General features: G+C 43.2%; 1 protein-coding gene across 1 annotated transcript in view; it reads right to left on the reverse strand.

Annotated features, from left to right (window-relative positions):
- Positions 1 to 11,925, reverse strand: part of LOC310673917 (uncharacterized protein) — a 45,987-nt gene extending 34,062 nt beyond the window's left edge. Inside the window, exons 1-5 of the mRNA XM_083432738.1 lie at positions 11,843 to 11,925; positions 9,675 to 9,803; positions 9,113 to 9,238; positions 8,622 to 8,747; positions 1,231 to 1,368 (exon numbers count right to left, since the gene is read on the reverse strand). Coding sequence (XP_083288864.1) covers positions 1,231 to 1,368; positions 8,622 to 8,747; positions 9,113 to 9,238; positions 9,675 to 9,803; positions 11,843 to 11,900 — 577 coding nt within the window. The 5' untranslated portion in view covers positions 11,901 to 11,925. The remainder of the gene's footprint in view (positions 1 to 1,230; positions 1,369 to 8,621; positions 8,748 to 9,112; positions 9,239 to 9,674; positions 9,804 to 11,842) is intronic.
- Between the last annotated feature and the right edge of the window lie 14,008 nt (positions 11,926 to 25,933).

Consider the following 25,933-nt stretch of genomic DNA (forward strand, 5'->3'; position numbering starts at 1 on the left):
GCGAAAAAACAGAATTAACAATACAAATCAATAAAAAGAGAATAAAAAAAGAATACAATACACCAACATCAAAAACAAAAACAAAAAAGTAAATTTAAAAACAAATCCAATAATTCCATATTCTTATCTTCGTTAACTTATTTCCTTGACCTCCTCACACCTCCCTCTTTTGTATTCTAGTTATTAATTATCTCAGCAAATCCTTTCCATCTTTCACTATATTCTGTCCTTTAATTATCTTAATTTATTTTGGCCTTATCTCACCATAAAAGGAAAAAACCCTAGAATTTTTTTTAAAAAATTGTACATAACTCCTTATAACATTTCTACTAAGTCCATCTACTCAGTTCTACTCAGTCAATCTCTCATTGGGCTTCTCAGTATCCCTGTCCATCTCACAGTTCACAAGTGATTCCTCTCTTACAACCACCAGGAGTGACCTCACCCCCCACAGTTACATTCCTCCATTGTCTTCCAAGACAGACGGATGCCAATAATCCTCCACTACCTACTTTACCAAGAATTTTCCAATACTACAGTTGTTCTACCATGTAAAAAGCTTTTGAATATTACCTATTACAGCTGCCATGCCAGGAATAGAGAGGGTCTTGCTGAAGACAGATTTTTACCATTGGAACATCCTGAATTGCATTTAACCACAATTTTAAAAAATGTTTTACTTTTCTTGGAAGCTGCCCAGAGTGGCTGGGGGAACCCAGCCAGATGGGCAGGGTATAAATAAATAATAATAATTATTATTTTATTATTATTATTATTATTATTATTATTATTATTATTATTATTATTATAATATTTATTATTTATTATTATTATTATTATTATTATTATTATTATTATGAATAATAATAATTTATTAGCTACAGCGTCAATTCTTGGGGCAGTATTCTTGGATTGGCCCATTCAAATCGGACATCTTGCTGCAAGGTTGTGTGGCTGCTGAGGCATGTTCTCCAATGGCTGTGCTGCAAGACAAACCCTGGGCAGGCCATTGCTGTGCTGTGCCCACAAACCACCACTCGTCCAGAATTTCCAGGTTTTGCCTGGTTTTCTACAGCAAAGGACAAAGCCAGGAACAGAGCAGGGTCTTGCAGAAGACACATATTCACTATGGGAACATTTTGACATGCATCTACCCTAACATTTCGTGGTCCATTCATGGGGCATTTTACCTGGTCCCCTTGTTGCTCTAGTGCATTAAAAGCATTTTACCTGGCCATTTGCAGCAGAATAGGGTGCCAGGAATAGGGCACACTACTGCTGGAGACACAAATTCACCATACGAACATCTAGACTTGCATCTACCCCGAAGATTCAGAGATGCAGCAGAAATCAATCCTTGTGGCATTCCTGAAACAGATAATAGATCATCAGCATCTCTAAGCATTTGGAAATATCAGAAGTATTTTAAATATTGAAAAGAAGTATGTCTCTGAACACCATTAATACAGTTCCAGAGAGAATAACCAGAGGACTGTTTGTCTTGATGATCCATGTGTATCTCCATCCATTGGAACTCAAGGGCTTCTAAAAGCTACTCATTCAATCTCTCATTGGGCTTCTCAGTAATTCCTGTCCATCTCACAGTTCATTAGGAAATGACGGCTTTGAAATTCACTTTCAAGCAAAGTAAATAACTCCTCTCTTACAACCGCCAGGAGTGACAACCCAACACCTTCCACATGTGCTGTGTCAGGGAGATTTGGGTTACCTCACAACAGGGGAGAGTCTCAAACAATGATGCGTTTTCCCAAGCCACATTCCTAGCATGTTTGCGCTCCTGTCTCATCAACATCTATGCTGGCTTGGTCACGCCCACAGAATGGAAGATAACAGGATCCCCAAGGAGGTGCTCTATGGGCAGCTGGCTTCTGGTACTAGGCCCATTAGCAGACCCAGTCTGCGTTACAAAGATGTCTGCAAAGGTGACATGAAGGCAGCCATTACCTGGCTTTCTACAGCAAAGGAAGAAGCCAGGAACAGAGCAGGAACCAGCGGACAACACATATTCCCCATGGGAACATTTTGGCTTGCATCTACCCAAACATTTCATGGTCAATTCATGGGACATTTTACCCGAGCAGAGAAAAAGAGGTCAGCAACGTATCAAAGCATTTTCCATTAAGTGTGTGTGCGTGTAACTCACAACATGATACGTGCAATTCAGAAAAGTTCCAAAAAGTTATAGAGAGCCCAATTTTGCCCATTTCTTTGGTTTCTTTCTATTATTATTAAAGATTTTTCTTGATTTACAAAAGTGTGCACAATGTCTCTCTCTTGTATATTTTTTCCCATGCAACATTTTTACAAGTCATTTTCATTTGTTGAGACTGACACGGGAACAAATAGAAGAAGACACCTTCACCCTAGTATGGCTCTCCCCTTTATCACATACACAGCCCAACAAGACAATGGAAAAAATCTACCAACAGCATACAAATCAATATGGCTAACCTGATCCAAAACACCCACCCACCCCACTCACACATGAAAACAAAGCCCATTTCTTTGGTGAACCGAAACCATGAGTTTCTGTATCAAGAGCTTTTCAAGGACACTTGCTCCATCTCCCACTGTTCTTCATGGGACCAACATCTACCCACCCTCTAGGATCCTGACCCAGAAATCCCCACTTGTTCCTCCAGCACATTAAAAGCATGGGAACATTACCTGCCCGTTTGCAGCAGAAGACATAGCCAAAGTCAGTGCAGACTTTCGTTGAGGATATATATTCACCATAGGAACATCTTGGCTTGCATTGACCCCAACATTTCTTGCCTACACTGTTCAGAAGATTTATTGCTTCTATTCGTCTAGCTACGCTCCCGCTGCGAGCTTCTGGTTTCCAGCGTCTGCCAGCTTCTGTTTTCAACGTAGCTCCAGAGAAAGCAATTAAGCAGATGCACAGCGAAATCTCATGTGTGAGAAGGACAGTAAATCAGTCCAAATGGCTTCTTCTAATCTAAACGCTTTATTTACATGTCAAACAGTCAAATACTCCCTCAGAGAATTCAGACATCTTTCTCGGCTGAAAGCCGCACTCCAACTCAAAAACGAAAGCACTCTTTCACAGCATAACAAGCTGTTACGTCACGTCCTGGCTTACTTCCTTTGTAAGCTCTTCCCCTCAAGCTCGAGACATAGAAGGTTAACCCTTCAGTACACCCAACAACCCCTCTTGTCTCGCGCCTGAGGGGGAATATTGACCCTTGGTCACCCCAAACCCAGACCTTCACAAAACTCCCCATGTCTTTGGAAGGTGAGTGGCTTTGTGAACCCATCAGCGAGGTTCTTGGCGGAGGGACAGTACTTCAACGCAACTAACCCCTCCTGAACACTCTGACACACATTCTGAAAGTGAATGTCTAGGTGTTTGGTCCTGGCCTTGAATTGACCCGTCTCGGCCAAACAAAGGCATGGCTGATTGTCTTCGAAGACAAGTACGGCAGACAATTTTCTCCGCAGAGTTCCTGGACCAAACAAGCGTAGAACTCTATCTCTCTGCACACCTCTGAAAGAGCACTGAACTCAGCTTCAGTGGATGAGAGCACTATAAGACTCTGCTTCTTGGACCTCCATCCAACTACTGAGTTCCCAAACTTCACCACTAGACCAGACACGGACTTGCGATCCTGAAGATTAGGCCAGTCCGAGTCCACAAAACAAGTCAGTTTGACTTCACCTTGCGCTGGCAACCTAAGACAAAAATCTTTGGTTTCCTGCAAATACCTCAGAACTCTCTTGATGCCATTCCAGGCTTGCACACTAGGATTTGAGGCCTCCCTGCTGAGCAGATTGACAGCAAACGCTATATCTGGTCTGCTCCATTGGGACAAGTACAACAAACTCCCTAGGGCTGACTGAAACACCTCAGCATTTTCGAACACAGCGTGTTCTACTTGCTGACTGTCCTTCACAAAACTAGTCTCCATAGGACTTCTCACTCCCGCACAATCGCTCATCCTGAATTTCTGAAGCAGTTGTTCAACTTTACCTTTCTGACTGAGCAAGAAACTTCCATCTTGTGCTCTGACAACATCCACACCTAAATAATTCTTGACAGCTCCAAGCTGCTTGAGCTTGAACCGTTTACCTAGCTCCCTGGCAAACCTCTCTGCCTGTTTATCTGTCTCTGAAAAGAATAATACATCATCACATAAATCTGCAAGTACTCTTGTGTTGCGCCTGAGCCTCTCAAATAAAGGCAACTATCAGCAACACTTCTTCTGAAACCTAGCTCTTCTAAGGCTTCATTCAGGCACATGTTCCAGTTTCTGGCTTATTGATGTAATCCATAGATGGATTTGTGCAATCTCCACACAACACCCTGCCTCAAGATCTCAAACCCCGGAGGAGGAAGCATGTACAGCTCCTCCTGGAGATCTGAGTTCAGGAAGGCAACATCCACATCAAAGTGGTTTACCTTCCAACCTCTCTGTGCAGCAACAGCTAAAAGCGTCCTCAGAGTCTCCGCTCGTGAGGTTGGCGAATACACCTCAGTGAAGTGTATTCCCTTTCTCTGAGTGAATCCTCGAGCCACTAATCTAGCTTTATACTGTGGTTCTCCAGCGTCAGTGGGTTTAAGTCGGTAAACCCACCTGCAACTCACAGCCTGTTTGCCCGGTGGCAACTCTGTGAGCAAGAACACACCTAGATCTTCCATGGACCTCATCTCTTTGTCCATTGCCTTGTGCCACTTACTTGCTTCTTCCTGAGGTAAACTCTGTATATCCTCGAAGGATTCAGGTTCACATCTGGCTGCACCTACCCAGATGCCTGAAGCGTCATACCGATCAGGAGGCCTTATTGTCCTCGCTGATCTCCTCAGTGTGAACCCTGGTGTCCCTTCTGTCTCACTGGGTCCAGCTAAATCATCCTCAACTTCAGTGTCTTCCCCCTCTGACCTGCTGCGCCTCTTGGGCCTTACAGCTGGTCCAGCAGGTGAGGAAGGCTCACTCTTGGCTCAGACTTGAAAACTGCCTGAGGAGGGGTTCTAGGTTCCCCCCTCTGAGGGATCCTGAGCTGACCCTGCCTTGGACTCTGTCCCTGTGGTGGACCCTGTTGCTCTGGACCACGGTCCCCAGGAACAAGTTCCTCTTCCTCCTCAACATCTGAGTCATAGAACAGCTGTGAAAGTACGTCTGGATTAGTGTGCAAACGTGCCCATCTAGCATGTTCACAGAATTCAGCGCTATTGCTGATCACCAACCTTGACTGGTTTCCACTTGGGTACGCAAACCGCCAGGCCTTGGAGCCAGGCTCATACCCTACAACGATCATTCTTTTGGATCTTGGCTCACCTTTCTTGCGTAGAGCCTTTGGAATTAGAACCCAGGCCTCACAACCAAACACACGAAGGTAGTGCACCTTGGGTTTCTTTCCATGCAGCAAGAAATAGGGCATGTTCCCTACACTTGAGTTGTAAACTTGATTCTGTGTAAGCACAACATATCGCCAGGCTTCGGACCAGTATTTCTGGGGTAGCCCTGCATCCCACAGTACAGACGACACCGCTTCCTGTATTGTCCTGTTCCGCCTCTCCGCGATTCCATTTTGCTGTGGAGACTAAGGAGCGGTCAATCGGTGGCTAATCCCCTTTTCCCTACAGAAATCCTGCAAAGCAGAACCAGTGAACTCCGAACCCCTGTCACTCTGGAAACCACGCACTTTGGTGGAAAGGTTACCTCAACTGCGGTGATCCAATCCCTGATCAGCTTAGCCACCTCCCCTTTAGAGTGTAAAGCAAATGTCGAATTCCGGGTTGGCGCCACCGGCAATGGCGGGCTTCCTCTGAACTGGAGGAACCCGCTCCATGAAAATCAGGGTCTGGACCGCCACAGCAAGGCGGAGACCCATCGAAACCACAGGTGGGAGAAGCCTGTGGACCTGGGATTTGGCTGGCACCTTTTGTGCCTCCCCTACTCGTGGGGATACCCGATTTTGGGCATCCAGAGCGACGTGGGGTGAGTGGTGTGGTGCTTCGAACCGACTGCTCTTTTCACGGAGTGAAGCCACGTTGCTGTTGTCGGAGAGCATTAACTTTTTTCCTGTGGACAAATTGGACTCTAAACAAGTACCCGTGAGTAGAACGGAAAATTTGGATTATAAAACTATGTAATTTGGCATCGGAGCGGGAAGGTCTAAACAGGAAGTCCACCTTTCCGCTTTTGTAAATAGCCTGAAGCAAAGATATCACAAGCTAAAGTCTGGAAAGCTATCTGTAAAGTGCTAAATTTCCATTGATTAAAGCTACAAAACCCCCTTGGAAGCAGAAGAGGGGGGAAGTTTTTTAAACTACTTAAACCTGCAGGAGAGGGAGTAAAGAGAGATAAATTTCTATCGTCTTGAACCTGGGAACGAGCTGTCAAAGTCAGACGTTTTGGGAAAGCCCATTGACTGTGAATTACAACGTATGTTGCAGGGAACTAAATAAGACTACATATTGACTAAATATTGACTACAACGTTTCTTTTTATATCGAAAAGGAATAAAGATTGGAAAACGAAAGTAACACTGTTGCCGAAATTGTTCCCTCTAGAGGGAGCCTTTGAACTGTTATTGGAGTGGATCTGGGGGACTTAACAGCTGCAGAGATAAGAGATCGTGGGAAACAGGCTCTGACCTCGAGAATGAGAATGTTGACACAGGAAGCCTTAGTGTCTGCTCTGTGCAGGACAAGTGCTTTGTTGGGGCAGCTTCATGCAAAGATGGATTTGATGACTACTGCAACTGTTAACTTTGGTCAAACAGTGAACATTTATATAGGACCTGCTCAAGAATTGACCCAGGAATTTGCCCTGACAGGGCAAGCAGTGGTGAAAATAAAGGAGGAGGTTGTTGTTGAACCTCAAGTAATACAAGTTGAGAGTGATGTGGTCCTGCAAGAGCATAAGTTGTCGCCTCGGATAACTGAACCTGGTGTGAGCCAGACTTGGAGAGATGGAGTCCTGTTGGGACTTGAGATGGCAAGTTGGTCAGACTCCCCTATGCAGGGATGTTCTGACCCTTCGGATATGGTTTTGGGCCAGGAGAAGGTTGGAGTGATCAAGGCCCTCAATTTTGGAGGGGGTACTGAAGTACGCCTTGGAATACCTTTTGGATTTCAATGCAAACCATGGAGAATGGGCTGACTGGCCAAGAAGGGGTAAAGTTATTTCTAAGTTGCTTTCCCGAGACCTACCCCTCAGAGATAAAGGAAAGACAGTAAGAACAAGACCAGCAGAACACAAAGTAAAGTATGAAGAAGATCCCCAGAAGAGACATGGAAAAGAGTTAAGAGCCTCGGACATAAGATCACCCGGCTGATGGATTTGATGGAACAGATAGAAAGGACTAACAGAACTCGGGACCAGGAAGAAGAGACGGTGGATGAAGTTTGGCAGAATTGTTTTTTTAAAAAATTTAGAGAAGTATTGTAAAATTAATGATTGTTAGGAAAATCTAGGAATGAAACCATTAGGCTTTAGTAGAAATGTTATAAGGAGTTATGTATAAATAATTTTTTTAATGTTAAGGTTTTTTCTTTTTAGGGTGAGATAAGGCTAAAACAAAGATAATTAAAGGACTGAATATAGTGAAAGATGGAAAGGATTTGCTGAGAAAATTAATAATTAGAATACAAAAGAGGGAGGTGTGAGGAGGTCAAGGAAATAAGTTAATGAAGATAAGAATATGGAATTATTGGATTTGTTTTTAAATTTATTCTTTTGTTTTTATTTTTGATGTTGGAATGTTGTATTTATTTATTTATTTATTTATTTTTGATCTGTATTGTTAACTCTGCTTGTTTGCTTTTCTTGTCTCTTTTTTTCTCTCCTTCTTTTCTTTTGTAACCTTAAAATCCTAATAAATATTATTTTTTAAAAAAATAAAGCAAATATCCACGCATTTTTCGAGAAATCATCAATCAAAAGCAGAGAGAACTTTGATCCCCCCCCAATGACTCAACTGACACGGGGCCACACAAATCTGCATGAATTAACTCAAAGGGCTGAGTGGTCTGTCTCTGCCAGTTGTTCATCTAGGCCACCAATCTGTTCTCACAGTGGCCAACCAGATGCCTATGGGAAACCAGAAAGCAGGATTCAAGCACAAGAACCCTCTCCCCTCCTGGAGTTTCCAGCAACTGGCATTTAGGAGTCTCCAGCAGTGGAGGATGACCATAAGTTCATTTTTCCTTCATCCACTTTCTCCATGTCACACATAATTTTGCAAAGTTGCCTCTTACTCACCTTTTCTTTAAATTAACATTTCCAAATCTGTAGAGTTGGAAAGTACCCTGTGGATCATCCAGTCCAACTCCCTGCAGTGCAGGAATATTCAGGTGTCCCATATGGGAATCGAACCTGCGATCTTGGTGTTATCACCACCATGCCCTAACCAACTGAGCCACCTGAGAAGCATCCCTGAAAATCCAAGAGCTGTTAAAAAGCCACTCATTAAATCACATATTTGGCTTCAGAGTAATTCCTGTCTACCATGCAATTCATTAGAAACCATGGAATTTCAAAGTAACCCTCATTTGCGCCCCCACACGTCCCTTACCCAGAAATCCCCCAATACGTCATTGCTTCTCTAGCACATTAAAAGCATGAGAACATTACCTGCCCGTTTACAGCAGAAGACATAGCCAAGGACAGGGCAGATTCTTGTTGAAGATATATATTCACCACTGGAACATCTTGACTTGCATTGACCCCGACATTTATTGCCTGCAGTGTGGACCAAACCTTGGGACATGGTCAAAACAAAGGAGAAGAGGACATCAATATCTCTTAGCAATCTCAATAAACACAGAAAACACTGAAAAGAATTCCGTCTTTCAGTACCATAAATGTATTTCCAGGGAGAAGCTCCATAAAGCTGTTTGTCATGATGAACCAAGATCCACAAATTTGTGCATCTATAGAAGTTCAAGGTCTTCTAAAAACTACTCATTCAATTCCTCATTGGGCTTCGCAATAATTCCTGTCTACCTCACGATGGACTTTGAAATGCACTCATAGACATAGTAAATAACTTATCTGTACCCAGCCTCTGCACACCTTACTCAAAATTCCCCAATACATCATTGCAAAAGGCATTTGAATATTACCTGGCTTCTCGCAGCAACCAGGAGTAGAGCAGGGTCTTCTTGAAGGCACATTTTCACCATTGGAACACCTTGAACTGCATCTACCCAAACATTTCTCAGCTACGAAGGGGAGAAATTGTTGGTGCACTGTATGAAAACAGAGAAGAGATCAACATCTCCGAGCACTTCCTATGAATGCAGGAATTATTATTATTATTATTATTATTAAAAGAGTTTAATCTTTGTCTATTCAGTCTCTAAATACCCTAAATGCAGCTACAAAATTTACAAAAGATTGCCATCTATAGACCAACAGTTCTGTTTGCCTGTTGCTTTATGAATCAAATCTATGAATTTGTCCATCCCACAAGTACAAGGGCTGTTAAAGGCCCCTCATTCTGTCACTCATTGGGCTTCACATTAATTCCTGGCTACCCCACAATTCATTAGGAAGCAAGGAACTTCAGGAACCAGGCAAAGACAACATTTATAAACCACACCTACCCATTTACCGCGTGCTTTACCCAGAAATACCCCAGTGCCTCATTCTTGTTCTGGCACATTAAAAGCAAGGTGATATTACCTGGCCGTTCACAGCAGAAGACAAAGCAAGGAATAGAGCAGGCTCTTGCTGCAGAAACATCTTCATCACATTCTGGCTTGCATCGTGCCCAACGTTTCTTGACGACAGCATTTGCAAATCCTCCGGAAACTTTAGCAAAACAGAGGAAGAGAGTTTGCCAGCATCTCTATGAATTCACTTTCAGATAGTCACATTAAGCTGCCATTTAAAAAAACAAAAGCAACTCAGGGAGCGTTCTTCGTCATATTCAAGGGCTTTTAGAAGCCACTCATTCAGTTTCTCATTTTCCTTCACAGGACCCCCTCTATGCTATACGAAGAAAACCTCCACATTTACCACCCTCTGCTCCTTTGGCGGAAAGTGAAGGGTATAATATTTTTTTAAAAAATGATAACATTAATCCTTCTTGTAGCACATAAAAAGCATGGGACTTAGTGCTAAGGCGATAATTTCAAATTGTGTCCACTACCCCAAACCATCCCATGCCCCCATCCCCAGTTGTGGGATGGACAAGAATAAATCCCTTGATGAAAACCACCATGGGATCATTGGATAAGGGGCACTAGATAAATTGAATCAATCAATCAATCAATCAATCAATAAAATTCTGATGTCACAACTTCAAAGCACTGCAGCGAGGGAGTATATTTTGCCCTTACCTTAAAATGATTTAGATGTAGTTGTGTGGTGTGCAGCTTTCTTTGTGTGTACACACACACACACACACCAGCTTCTCACACACCAGCTTCTTAACTTACCAGTGTGTGTTTATTTATAGTGGACACGTCAAGAAGCAATAGGAAATCAGAAGAAATGTGGCTATCCCGCAGTTTGCCTTCAGAGAGCTAAAGGACTTTGGGGGATTTTCTTTACTTTAAGCAGAACACCGGGAGGGTTTTCATTTAAATAAATTAATGAAGCTTTTGTCGATTTCTTCCTTTTTAATTTGAAAAAAATCATCAGCTACTCTGCTTTTCTAAAGAACAAAATCCTCAAGTCAGCAATCTGCTAGCAGGTTCAAGGATAGCCACACTTCATGGAAGCCCATAGACTCAAAGAAAGACAGAGACTTGGACATTTAGAGGAGTTAATTGCTCCCCTGTGTTTCTATGCCTCTCTGTTACGTCACCTGCAATCTAACTGTACCCCATTCCATTGTTTTGCGTGAGGATTGGAGACAGATAATACAGAGGGGAAATTGGAAGGTCCAGACCAAAGGCTGGGCTAACTAAAGGGAAAGGATCATAGAATCATAGAGTTGGAAGAGACCACAAGGGCCATCGAGTCCAACCCCCTGCCAAGCAGGAAACACCATCAGAGCACTCCTGACATACGGTTGTCAAACCTCTGCTTAAAGACCTCCAAAGAAGGAGACTCCACCACACTCCTTGGCAGCAAATTCCACTGTCGAACAGCTCTTACTGTCAGGAAGTTCTTCCTAATGTTTAGGTGGAATTTCTTTCTTGTAGTTTGGATCCATTGCTCCGTGTCCGCTTCTCTGGAGCAGCAGAAAACAACCTTTCTCCCTCCTCTATGTGACATCCTTTTATATATGGGTGAGGGTGAGGATCTTTGAACCTCACCCTCAAACTTCCCTCAATTGCATGATGTCTGTCCATTTCTTTGATGAAGAAAATCTGTGAGAGTGACCTTATCAGCAACTTCAAAGGTTTTATTATTTATTTCTTTAAGAAAGATGCAATGTCTTTCTGCAAGAAATGTCTTCCTCCTTCCTCACCTTACCCAGAAATCCCCCAGTAAATCATGACTATTTTTGAGCATAAAATTAAAGAATGTTACCTGGCAATTTATTACAATAGTTGCTTTTTTTTTAATAGCAAAGAATAGGTTTTTGCCATAGCAACATATTTGACATAGAAACAACTTGGTTTGCATCCTTCCCAATATCACTCAGCTGCACTATTGCCTGAAGTTGGGAGTGCTCAAATAAAAAGGGGTCCTCAATATTGCTGAGCCTTTCCCCTTCCATGAAGGCACCCCATTCCTGATATTTCCAAAGAAATGGGATTCTAATTCTAGAACAGCACGGTAGGACAAAACAAGTAATATTCCCACCATTTTGAGACAATGTTGGGTCAAATAAACAACTGGCCTCATTGAACAGGCTGGTTGGTTTTATCACTGCCGATGTGCCCTGTGCATCTTACCTGAAAAAGTCAGCAGTGTGAAAAAATGACATAGAAGTAGAGGATGGAAGGTCTTCATAGCTGAACATTGGGTATGCGCATTCTCTTTGGATGTGGAAGAAGCAGAAGAATTTATACTTCATTAGGATGCTCAGGCAACAAGAGGCCCACACAGGAAACCTCATTGGCCATTGAAAGATGGTGTGTTCCACCAGGTACTAACAGTGCCAGCTGTTAGCACACCCTCAGAATGTTGATACAAGGTGTTCTCTACATTTGGATGGCTTTAGAAGAGGTTTCTTTGATGGTTCCAATTATATCCCCACCTTCTTCCCAAAGAAGCCCAGGGCAGCAAACAGATCAATAATTGAAATAATCTAAAAACAATTAAAAAACCTTCTGAAAACAGCTAAGAACATTGTGAGAACAGCTGGAGGTACAAAGAGCAGAATGGAACATATTGCCATATGTTGTGGACACGTAGTTATGCTGGGGAAAATGATTTTTTAGACTAATGGCAAAAATATTGAAATATGAAGTTTCCATATATCCAGCAATGATATTGCTGAACTATACATCACCTATCATAAGGAGAATACATAAAGAAACGGTTAATGGCTCAAAACTAGAAAGTTACATACACTTCTTCTTGGAGAAAATGGTTTAATAAAGTTTGGGATAATGGCTATAATGGCAGAAATAACGTCTAAGTGAGAATTGCAGGCAAATATAGAAATCGTTTCTGGGGAAACTGCTTGCCCCTTATACAATATTGTCAAGAAAATAAATATCTCATGAGAAAGCAAGTTCAAGTTAGCTTTGAGAGTTGTTTTTTTTTTTTTTACAGAAACATTATAATTCATAGTTTTTCCTTAATTTTTTTAAGCTGAAGTGATTTTTTTTCCTGCAGTGCGTGTTGATTATAGTTAATAACTGTCAAATAATTAAATGAATTAAAAATAAATAGATGACAGATATAGATAGATGATAGAGAGAGAGAGAGAGAGAGAGATGATAGATAGATAGATTAGATAGATAGATAGATAGATAGATAGATAGATAGATGATAGATAGATAGATGATAGATAGATAGATAGATAGATGATAGATAGATAGATAGATAGATAGATAGATAGATAGATAGATAGATAGATAGATAGATGAAAGATAGATAGATGATAGATAGATAGATAGATGATAGATAGATAGATAGATAGATAGATAGATAGATGATAGATAGATAGATAGATAGATAGATAGATAGAGATAGATGAGAGAGAGAGAGATGAGGAATTTTATTGTGCATTTACATGTGTATGGAGAGCTTCTCTACATAAAGGGGGGGGGTCATGATTGGCAGTGTTCTGTATAGTACATTGGAATGTGTCTCAAACAAATTGCCCACACACCCCAGAATGAAGACGTGGGAGACAATATTGTGGCAAAAATACATGATTTATTCATGGTACCTTGAGGATCCATCACCATAAACACAAGCTGTTCCAGTGTGGGCAGATGGAACATGTGGAGGCAGAAGGGCAAAGACTGACTGTCTCCCACCCTGGACAAAGCCTCCTTGGACCAGCTCCATCGCCATCAAAGCGAGTGATGTGAGTCTATCAAGCCTATCATTGCTAACTGGCCACAGAGGAGAGCACTGGGTGTGTAGAGCCTGAATTGCACATCTCACCCTCACTGAATGCAGGGCCCAGACCCTAAGAGTACCAGGCTAAGCAGCTCCATCATCCAGTCAGCAATGGAAAGTTGCTGGAGAAATGCCCTTCGTCCAGGAGTCCCTTAGGGTATGTACCAATAGGGTACAGGCTGATTTACATGCACACTGAAGCAGAAATTCTGCAAAACCCATTTTCAGGGAGGCCAGTGTCATTACGCAAGATTGCAGGCTGACCACAAAGCTGGTAAGAAACAGTTTAGGAGGAGTCTGACCGTCAGCGTGAACAACTCCAGGCAAAGTGCAAGGAGGGTTCTGCATTTACGGGGGGGGGGGGCTTGGATTGAATAAGTGTTTTTTAGGAGTATGTTTGGATGGAGGAATGGTGAGGGGGTGGGGTGGTAGGAGGTGTTCGGCTAGAGAATAGGGCAGGCTTGGGGGCAAATGTTTCAGTTTTTGCAGACACAGTCTCTGGAGTTTCTTTGGAGGATACTGCTTCAGAGAGATCTTGCTTCATCTTGGAGAAAACCCCAAATCTGTCTGTAATAGCCCATGACAGTTGTTGACCCAGGATTCGTCCGAATCTGACACGCACACACCGACCTCACTCTCAGGTGCCGCTCAGCACTGAAAGCTTCAATACTTCCCAGTGCGTCATTCACATTAGGCACCTGTTCCACCCTGCCCACTCCCTAAACTAGCATTGGGGCATGCAATTTCAATAAGGAACACAGCATAGATGAAAGGGCTTAACAGTCCACCTGTGTGAAACAAACTCCAGTAAAGAAACAAACTACTGGGAGATCGGTCTGTGCCGGGCCAGTCTCATGCCCACCAATTCAACAAAATTGTGCTGGTTGGAGCCAGGAGTTTTTGTTACGTGAAAGATAAGGCTACCAATGGTTGCCTACCCAGATGATAAATGGGAAGAGTGCAGCTGCATTCAGATTGTGCTCGTAGGCTTCCTTCGGGCATCTCTGGCTTGATACAGCAGGACTTTCCTTACGTTTTGATGAGTTTTCAGCTATTAGATGTGACTCTGTTGTAGGTTTATTTTAAAAAATGAAGGATGTTTCTCACAGGTTAAAAGGGAAGCATGCTGCCAAAAATGTATGGTGGGTTGTAGATGCCATAGATCTGAACAGCAACTAGACTTCCATGACACTCCTCCTTTCTGGGAAAGGGATGAAGTGTTCTTCTCTTGACTGCCAGGAAAGAACAAATCCACCTTCGTGGAATCAAAAGCATGGTAGAAACAAAAAGAGCAACAAGTCATGTCTGCATTTTTTGCAGATTCGGTGAAACGGTTTTGTTTTATTGGGAGCAGAAAGTCAAAACATTGTTATAGACAATGGGAGATTTTATTTTGGAGATGAGACTGTTACTGCAAATGGGAAATTTGATTTCTCAGTGGCTTTCCAGCAAGTCAATAAGTTCTTCCAGATCACCAGTCCAACATTCGCAGTGCATCAAATTGACAGTGTTGAAGAGGTCCATCTTTTAGGAAGTGACTGGTGCCATTTAGGATTTGCTTCGACTGGATAATACATTATTATATTATTGACTGGATAATATATTATTTGCCCTGGTAAACAAAGAAGAACAAGATCAGTGTAACCTTATCAAACAGGCCACCAACTCCAGGGCCGGCTTACCCATAGGTGCTAGGGGTGCACCGGGCACCGGGCTCTCAGGGGCACCAGGCCGAGAGCCCAGGGCCAAGATTTGGAGTCCGGGGATTGAAGAGCCAGGCCAGCTGACAGCCGCTGCTGAGCGGAGCAGAGCCCGTCGGAGCACCACAGGCTTTTTCTGCTGCAGGCGCTGAAGCAGCCAGCTGGCAGAAAGAGAGCAAAAAATAACCCTTTATTTATACTTAATAAGGAAATGAAGGTGGACAAGGAACAAATTACCATATTTTTATAGGATGCACCTGACCATAGGACTCACCTTGTTCTCCCCCTCTCTGCTCAGCGCCCCTTCAGCGAAGTTGCAGGAGAAATGGAGCCCCTTCCCCTTTCAGGCGGCTATCCCTGAAGCCTTTGGAGCGCAGCACGAGTTCCCGCTGCACCCTGGAGGCTTCAGGTTCCTTTTGCTGAAGCCGGGAGAGCAAGACTCTCCTGGCTTCATCACTGACCCCTCTCACTCTCCAGGCTTCAGTGAAAGCAACGCGAAGCCTCTGGAGCGTGGAGGGAGTGCTCCCTCTGCGCTTCGGAGGCTTCACGTTGCTATCACTGAAGCCAAGGAGCCTGCATTTGCTCCATAGGACGCACACACATTTCCCCTTAATTTTTGGAGGGGAAAAAGTGCGTCCTATAGAGTGAAAAATACGGTAGGTCTCTGCAAGGGGACCTGTTGGCAATGGAAAGAGTGACCATTCCACTTTCACCAGCACAAACGCTAACTGCTGCTAATACCCTCTTAAATTTAGAGCTCAGAGGGTAAAGAAGGCAGCCCAACTTCTACAGATAAGAACTTTGAACTAAAACCCTAACAGCCCAGTTCTAGTCTTGAAATCGTGCCTTCCCACTGCAGTATCACTCTCAATAAATGCTAAACAGTCAGCAAGGCAATAGAAGCAACTGAAGGAGCAGATTGGGAAAAGCACCAGACCTCCCACACCATTAGTGGGAATGCATTCTCTTTTTCACAAGGAAGCGCAAAAACAGGTAGGAAAATGGTCACCAAAGAATTGCAATAAATTAAATGTGCTGTAATAGACACGGGCGACGGGACTGGTGACTTCAGGGGCAGCCTTTTGTAGAACCAAGCATAGACTGTGCCTCAGGTTGCAAACCTGGGAGAGAATTATGTCACTTCATTGGAGGCTGATTGGAAACTGGCGTTGGTGCAGCAGCGAACCCTGAAGGGATACATTAGATGGTTATTTTGAGCTCATGGGAATGGTTAATGCTTTGATTAACTAAGCTGTTCTGGCACAGCAGCCATTGTTGCAGAACAGACTTTGGGTGCTTAGCCACACTGACCATTGGCTCCACTCTTTCTTGACACAGGTCCATGTCCAAGCGCTCTACTTTTTGCTCCAGAGTTTTCCCTGCAAAAACCCGCTCTTTATAGCTGAAACGCAACAAACTACAATTTGGGTTTTCCGTGGATTAACATTTGCTCTGATTCAGCTTTACAGAGTAGGCTTTTACTGGGAAAGCTCCGGAAGAAAGAAAGAAAGAAAGAAAGAAAGAAAGAAAGAAAGAAAGAGCGCTCAGAAACAGAGCTTTAAAGTGCAGACCATGTCTGGGAAGCGCAAGAGAAAGGTAAGTGTGACTCAATCCTGAGAATGACTGGAATATCCTGACTGTAATGAAACAGTGAGTGAAGGTCTATTGGAGCAATGCAGAAATCTAAACATTACTTCTAGGTTTCTGGTTTTTAAGACATAAGCTGTATCCCGTACCCTCCAAGGCGTTGAGCCCCAAAACCCTCCAAGGGACGCGGGTGGCACTGTGGGTTAAACCACAGAGCCTAGGACTTGCTGATGGGAAGGTCAGCAGTTTGAAGCCCCATGATGGGGTGAGCTCCCGTTGCTAGGTCCCTGCTCCTGCCAACCTAGCAGTTCGAAAGCACGTCAAAGTGCAAGTAGATAAATATGTACCACTCCGGCGGGAAGGTAAATGGCGTTTCCATGCACTGCTCTGGTTTGCCAGAAGTGGCTTAGTCATGCTGGCCACATGACCCAGAAGCTGTACGCCGGATCTCTTGGCCAATAAAGCGAGATGAGCACCGCAACCCCAGAGTCAGTCACGACTGGACCTAATGGTCAGGGGTCCCTTTACCTTTAACTTACCATACCCTCCAACATTTCTGCAATGAATATAGGGATGTTCTAAGGAAAAGCGGGACATTCCAGGATCAAATCTGAATCTGGGACAGCTTCTGTAAATCTGGAACTGTCCCTGGAAAATAGGGATACTTGGAGGGTCTGCAATAGCATCAAATAGACTACCTATGCTTTGTCTAAAAACATTCTGAAATTCACCACAAGTATTTTAAATATATTTAAAGAGAAACTTGTGAACTGATTACAAAAGCCAGAATATTGTAGTCCTGGGAGGGGGTTTCTGACTAGAGCATTTGTAAAATAAATAAATAAAATGGCAGGACAATAGTTTGGTAAAATAAGTAAAGATGAGGAGAACATTCATTTTTTAGAAATCATTCCTTGGTATTGATCAGCTTTTCATTAAAAACTTGTTTAGGTATTAAAAATTATCATCAAGCATCCCACACCGTTAAGCCATCATTTCTCTGCCAAATAGCATTACCTCAAAGTCTGCAGCAGTAGTGATAGACAGGACTTCCTTGAAGCCAAAACTTCGTTTTTTCGGCAAGCTGATCTACACTGACCACGACACCCAATGTCATTAGGACTGATGTAGCCTCCTGGAAACATTTTATATATTTTAAAAACTAACTATAATATTAAAATGGGATCATTTTAAAGAAAGGAAGAAAGGAGTTCAATCTCTCAAGACTATTGGTTCAATTCAAAAAGTTACAAAAGGCTGCGATTTACAAACGTAATAATCAATTATTTGATGAAGGAAACTCAAGAATGAGTTGAAATGTAAAAATCCAAGAGCTTTTAAAAGCTGTTAGTACATTCTCCCCTCCTGCTCTACAATACATGACTCTCCCCACCTCCCAGAACATCTTTCACAAAAATCCCAAATAAATCATGAGTGTCCTGGTGTGGAATGTATACAAAAGAATGTCCCCAAGTGAAATATACTCGGAGTCGAGAGTGGATTTCATGCTCTTTATTCAGCTCATAGTGGTGAGGAGGAATGGAAGTTCCCCCAGAATGTCTGCTTTATATACATTATTTACACAATGGGCCCCACGTGATTGGCTAATTCCAGGATTCACCTGTAGGCCAATCAGGTTGCGGATTCACTTCCACCTGGAGCTGGATTGGGTGGCTCCTGTGGACCCATCAGACTGCTGCATTCTGGACCCTATTGTTCTAGGACCAATCAGACTGCTGCATTCTGAATCCTATTGTTCTAGGACCAATCAGATTGCTGCATTCTGAATCCTATTGTTCTAGGACCAATCAGACCACTGCCTTTTGGATCCTATACAACTCAGTACATAACACCAAGCAACTTAGAACAGTCTGCAGCAAAGCAATGACTACAGGAGTCCCTGCATGGCCCCTCAAGAACCACACTGCTTTGCATGTACTCTAACATCTGCAGGGGAGTGGCAAGGTGATTGAGCAAGTGGTTGCTGAACAACTCCTGGAAGAAGCGGACCATTTGGATCCCTTCCAGGGATTCAGGATGGAAGCTGCCCAGGTCCCAAATTTGGTTGAGAGAGAGACCAGATGTAAAGGAGGAGATGGATCTCCTCTTGTATCTTTGATAGGTAAAGGTAAAGGTACTCCTGACCGTTAGGTCCAGTTGCGGACCACTCTGGGGTTGTGGCGCTTATCTCGCTCTGTAGGCCAAGGGAGCCGCCGTTTGTCCGCAGACAGTTTTCCCAGGTCATGTGGCCAGCATGACTAAGCCGCTTCTAGCGAACCAGAGCAGCACATGGAAACACCATTTACATTCCCACTGGAGCGGTACCTATGGTATTTACCTACTTGACGTGCTTTTGAACTGCCAGGTGGGCAGGAGCTGAGATCATTGCAGGGATTTGAACTGCTGACCTTCCGGTCAGCAAGCCCTAGGCTTTGTGGTTTAGACCGCAGCGCCACCCGCATCCGGTATCTTTGATAGTTGTGTATAAATAGGAATTGCAAGAATTGCAGCTTTTCCCCATTTCACAGCAAGCTGCATCTAGCATGTGTATGTGTGAATTAATGAACTGTTGGAGGTGGTGGAGAAGTAGAAAGAGATATTTAGCAAACAAGGCTGTAAGCCTTGATGAGCCCTGCTGTTGCTCGAGGCTCAGGTGGCCTCCATGGCCTGGAGTGCCTTCCATCACCTTCGGCCAGTAGCCTAGCTATGCCCCTATCTGGACAGGGATAGCCTGACTGTTGTCTATGTTCTGGCAAACTCAAGGTTAGATTACTGCAATGCATTACGCAGAGGGCAGCTTCCGAAGATGGTCCAGAAACTTCAGCTAGTGCAGAATTCAGTGGCCAGGTTGCTCATCAGAACAAGACGGTTTCAGCATATTACACCGATCCTGGTTCAACTGAGCTGACTACCAATTAGTGCTGGTTTTGTGCTGGTTTTTGACCTATAAAGCCTTAAACGACTCATGACTGCAATACCTCAAGACCACCTCTTCCCATATGAACCTACCCAGGTGCTGAGATTATCTTCTGAGGTCTTTCTTCATATGTCTCCTCCTCGAGAGGTATGGATGGCAGCAACATGAGAATGGGCCTTCTTTGCAGTGGCTCCCCATCTGTGGAATGCTCTCCCCAGGGAAGTTTGCCTGGCACCTCCATTATACATATTTAGGTTGATTTGGTTCACATCCTATGCCCTTTGAAAATGTGGGGGGGGGTTGGGGGGTTATTGGGTTGTTTTTATTTGATTATGCATTTTCTGCATTTATATTTTGATTTTATTCTGTGAACTGCCCTGAGACCTGGGGGTATAGGGCAGTATAAAACTTCAGTCAATCAATCAATCAATCAATCAATCAATAAGCAAGCAAGCATCTTGGAAAAATTTGGGGTGCATGTCTGGATTTACATAGTCTGTTTCCTGTAAAGTGCTTTAAGCACAAGTGTATCTGTGGGAGATTGTAGGATGTAAATAGGCTGAGAGCAAATGCAGACTGCCAGTGTTTTGGGAAAAGGTTTCAGGGATAAAGTTAAGAACATTGCTACTAGCAATATATCACAGCGTCTATAGCCTACATATAGTAGGGTTATTTAAAAGGAGAGTCATCATAGTGATTCACAGGCAAAAAATGTTCAAATGCCCCATGGGCATTTGAAAGACTCTTCGTTCCATTTACACTAGTACTAATGCAAACAGCTGTTAACACGCCCAACTGAACAATGTGTTCTTTACAGCAAGGGCAGTACTCTTGAAATTAGTTCTGCTTAGAACTAAATGACCTTATTAGTGTTGCTATAGATTTGGGAAAGAACCCCTCCTAAACCATAACAATTAATAAACAGTAGAATTTTGATTATCTGGAGTATTGAAGGAAAGACTGGAGAACAGTGGAAAAGTACAAACTGAACTTCCTCTGAAGTCAGGGCCTCTCCTGGGATAGAAGCATTAACAAGACAAAAGGGGTTGGTGGCCCATCTAGGAGGAATCTTGGGCCTGAGCAGACAGAGGTTGTGGTGGTGATTGGGTTGGTGTTTGAGTTTACAGGAAAATAGTGCTTTTTAACAAGGTGTGCTGGGGAAAAGGGTGGGAGCAAAGACTGGGATCCATCTTGGCAGGCTGGCTGAAGGCAGTCTGGGAGAGATGCCTTTGACTCCAGGGCTGCAGTGCTGCGAAGGGCAAGCCCCTCTTGAAATGACTATGTTGTAAGATCTAGACTCCCTCCGTGCAGACTGAAGGTGTAAATAGGTGAATAAACCATATATCTTACAGCTACGGCAATCTCCGCTGTGTCTCAGTTCTCCAAAGGAACACAGGCCCTAAATCTGATGAGCACAAGCAGTAGGATTGCAGCACACACACACCCCGTCTCTATCCCCCCCAAAATGGTCATTCATCAAGGTGGCCAAGGTCGATTCAGTCCCAAACCTGGGTCTCAATCACCATGCGGTAGGATGGTGTGCTTTGACACTTGTTCAGTCATCTTGACTGTTGGACTTTCACCATTTGTATTCTAACTATTGTGTGGCCCATTTCATAACACGGGGGGTCTCTAACTAACATTCTAGAAAGCTGAGCACGCTCTACAGCACAGTTTCCCAAACTTGTTGTTGGACTACAAATCCCATCATACCTAGCTAGCAGGACTAGTGGTCAGGGATGATGGGAATTGTAGTCAAACAACAGCTGGAGACCCATGTTTGGGGAACCCTGTTCTACAGCATCAGGAGTGACTGTGTGGATAGCCCTCCACATCTCACTGTTTACAGCACGGTGAGGGCTTCAACAGGATCACCAACTCTGTCAAGTGGAGAATCCCCCAGAGCATGCATTCAGGAACTACTTGGAATCTATAGATCTCTCTGGGTGGACTACCCCAACTGGACTCCATAGACATAGACATAGACACATGCACATGCACAGACACAGACACAGACACAGACACAGACACAGACACAGACAGACATCCCAGCTTGTGCTATTGCTGAAGGAAGGACCTAAGTGGGGAAAGCTAGATAAGATCCATTAGCAGCTGGAGGAGGAGAGGACAAAGGCTGAAGAAAGAGCTGAGAGTGTAGGGGACCCCTTTCCCAACCTCTGGAACCCCTAGGAAACTCAACAAACCTGCTGCACCTGGAAATGACTGTGGAGAGGACAGCTGAATGGGACACTGCTGCGGGCAGCCTGCGTAAGTACCACCAACTTGGGCCTGCCCATAAAATGCAACTCCAGAATAAGACAATAGGGGGATGTCCACTGTTTCCAGAAACTCTTCTGATGCTGATAGTTTTTGTGGGAGAGCCGAGAGTTTGTTTTGACCCTGGGTGAGAACCCAGAAGCTGAGAGTGAAGGCATGTCAGAAGGAAAATGAACTGATATTGGTCTTATATATACTAGTAACTTTGTATTGATGTAGCATTTTTATAAGTAACAGAGTGTTTTGGTAACATTTCATTTAATTTCTCTGTTGTTGCTTCAGTTTTTTGTACACTGCTTAGAGATATTTTATATATATTAAGCAGTATAGACATTGAATAACCAATCAATAATCAATCAATCAATCAATCAATCACTACTCCCAGCTCACCTACCCAGGTCATAGTGATAAATTGTTTTTAAGACTCGATTGGAAGCCACCCAGAGTGGGCGGGGTATAAATAATATATGATGATGATGATGATTTTATTAATACTATTGCCAGACTATAAGTCCAGAGGGTGTTTTGGTGGTAGAACAACTAGGAACGTATATCCAGCTGGGCTGGATATATTCTCACTCCTTAAATGTTCATAAAACAATGTTTTTGTTAACATTCCAAAACGTAAAGGCATTTGGTTTCTCATACACACACACACACACACACACACACGTGTGTGTGTGTGTGTGTGTGTGTGTGTGTATATATATATATATATACACTGTATATATATAATTGTTATTACATTTTCTGTTTTACAATTTAAAATACTCATTTTACATCCTTAAGATATCAGTGACTTCCCTTCTTCTCTTTCCATGGTTTATTTTACATATCATAAATCCCTGCATATTTTACAAAAACTATACCATTCAGTATTCCACTATTGCATCCATCAAAACTTATTTACACAGTTGAATTTATCGTAATGCTGTCAACGTTTTCAGCCGTACACAATTATTTCCTATAGGTTCAATAAACGTTGAACCTATGGGAAATAACAGTCTGGAAAGTAACAAAATGGCCTGAAGGAAGAGATTGAGAAAAGTGCCATCCTGCCCAGTACATGGGAATCAATGCCTTCTCTTTATCCAAAGGATCAAAGGATCCAAGTGCCAAAATATATACAGGAAATTATCAGAACTGTAACCATGAAATATTTTGCAATCATATTAATCTGGGCTGGAAAACCTCAGGCCTACGGGTGTAATTAGGCCTACCTAGCCTCCTCATTTGACCCGCAAGACCACTTTGACCAAATCACACCTGTCATGTATGAGCTCAGTTGTGGGGCAGGTTAAGTATACCCAGTATACCTGAAGGAGCACCTCCACCCCCCATCGTTCAGCCCTGACACTGAGGTCTGGCTCTGAGGGTCTTCTGGCGGTTCCCTCCCTGCAAGAAGTGAAGTTACAAGGATCCAGGCAGAGGGCCTTCTTGGTAGTGGCACCCACCCTGTGGAACGCCCTCCCACCAGATGTCAAAGAGAAAAACAACTACCAGACTTTTAGAAGGCATCTGAAGGCAGCCCTGTTTGATGTTTTACCGTGTTTTCAATGTTCTGTTGGGAACCTCCCAGAGTGGCTGGGGAAACCCAGCGAGATGGGCGGTGTATAACTTATTATTATTATTATTATTATTATTATTATTATTATTATTATTGGTTTTGGCTTCATCCTTGTCCATACAAATGATGGATGTGGTCATATGTATTCCCTCTCTCTCCACAGCCCACTTCTGCAGATTAGCTGCCAATATTTTCTCACCCTCCTTGCTCATCATATTATCCATCTGATGACCAAGGAATGGTTTAAATCTGGCCTGGTGTGCAAGCCCAGTGGAAGAGGCCAAAGAAGAGTCAGAGGAGATTCTTAAAGCTCCCCCCACCTCAAAAGAAGAAGAAGAAGAAGAGGCCATAAAACCAGGTCTTCTCTGAATTCCTTGTAGCAGGCTGGGTTCCCTTCTATTACAGTCAAGGAAACCAGGGAATGTTTTGATTCTGCCACATAGCAATGAAATAAACAAGTTGACTCCCAGTTTACACAGCACTCCATCTGCACAACATGTCTGATTTTATTAGGAGCAGAAAGGAATAAGTTCGTTACTTTCTGGAAGGCTTTTCAGTCACTAAAAAGGAACTTCTGAAAGATTACTTGTGTGTCAGATGCTTAAGAATGGCATTGAAGAAGGACTTCATCCTTTGTATAGGTTCTGATGCAATTTAGGAGTTTCCTGCTGCACCGTTTTATGACCTGCTACTTTGCCCCTATGGAAGAGAAGAGAACAAGATGTGTTAAATCCTATGCAATAAAGTCCCATTTGTGCATTCCTTTGATGAACAATATCCATGGGAATGTGTCTGACATAATATCCAATCCCTTACTATAATCACGTTTAAAATTTGGCCCTTCAGATCTTGGTAATCCTTAACCTTTGGGCATGCAAGCTGAGGCTGATGGAGTGCTCTGATGGTGTTTCCTGCTTGGCAGGGGGTTGGACTCGATGGCCCTTGTGGTCTCTCCCAACTCTATGATTCTATGATTCTATGATTCTATGATTCTATGATTCTATGAAACCAGGAAACTAACAACATCTGGAGGACCACCAGTTTTCCATCTCTTCCTAACTATAATAATCTGCACACAATATTTGTAGGCCTTTAGTTAAGAGTGGCAAACCCTCAAGTAAATAAAAAAAAAGACCTTCACCAGTTTTTGAACTTCTTTACTGTATCTGTGCAAGCATTTTAACAAAGGTCTCATTTGTATACTTATTTGGATGGTGACTTCTTGGGGAAATAGTTCCTGCCTGCTCTATATATTGACTCTAAAAACAGGAAGTGTAAAAAGATCACTTGGAAGGACTCCTGTTTATATTCTGTTGTCCTTGGAAAACATGAAAAGATAATACAAAAGGTGATACAACTTTTCAATGTTGTGTATTATACGTACTTTGAATTAATTTAATCTCTGGGACCTCTGAAAATAGAACATGCAAGTGAAACCTGGGGGTTATGTGTGACCAGAAATGTAGTGTTAAAAGTGTTGCAATTTTTCCAATTCAAAATGTTTCAAATTAAGTTGCTTTTCAAAAATTACTTCTTCGTTCTTTCATTCTGCCGCCCAGTGATTGTATCTTCCCACCCGCTAAGTGTTAGCATTTCACTCCTCCATTGCTGGATATGTGATTATTACATCACATGTCTGTGTTTACTTTCCAGGTTTGGAAAATGAGAATGGAAGCCAGTCTTATGATCTCTTCCACTCTCTTGGATTTTTGTACTTTTCTTTTTCTCTCTCTCGGAGAAGAACTGAGAGGTCGCCATGATTGCTTTGTCCTGTATACAGTAGTACCTTGGGTTACAGCAACTTCAGGTTACAAACACTTCAGGTTACAGACTCCGCTAACCCAGAAATAGTACCTCAGGTTAAGAACTTTGCTTCAGGATGAGAACAGAAATCATGCGGCGGTGCGGCGGCAGCAGGACGCCCCATTAGCTAAAGTGGTATCTCAAGTTAAGAACATTTTCAGGTTAAGAACGGACCTCCAGAACGAATTAAGTTCTTAACCCGAGGTACAACTGTATATTGCTTAATAAATACTTAGAATGCCACACGCACGCTCCACGATTGTTTCTGCTATACTCTGCTGAGTGCACATAGTCTTCTGATACGTGCCGCTGGTGCTTGCCGGGACTGAAGATTTATGCATGTCCCAGGCTGCGCTTCATCAGGAAGATGCCCAGGTGCTCATTCCAGGGGCTGTGTGTGCCCCCCCCCAGGCATATTCCAGTACTGAGCACTTAACCCAGATATCACTCCAGTCACACAGCTGTGGAACTGGGATCCCAACCCTCTGAAATGCAGGAATCCCAGCTAAAGAATCTCTGACAGGAGGCTATCCAACCTCTGTTTAAAAACCCCCAATGAAGCAAAGTCTGAGGTAGCCCATTCCACTGTGGAACAGCTCTTAGCACCAGAAAGTTC

Source organism: Podarcis tiliguerta (assembly GCF_965153285.1).
Source record: "Podarcis tiliguerta genome assembly, chromosome: 3".
Classification (NCBI taxonomy): domain Eukaryota; kingdom Metazoa; phylum Chordata; class Lepidosauria; order Squamata; family Lacertidae; genus Podarcis; species Podarcis tiliguerta.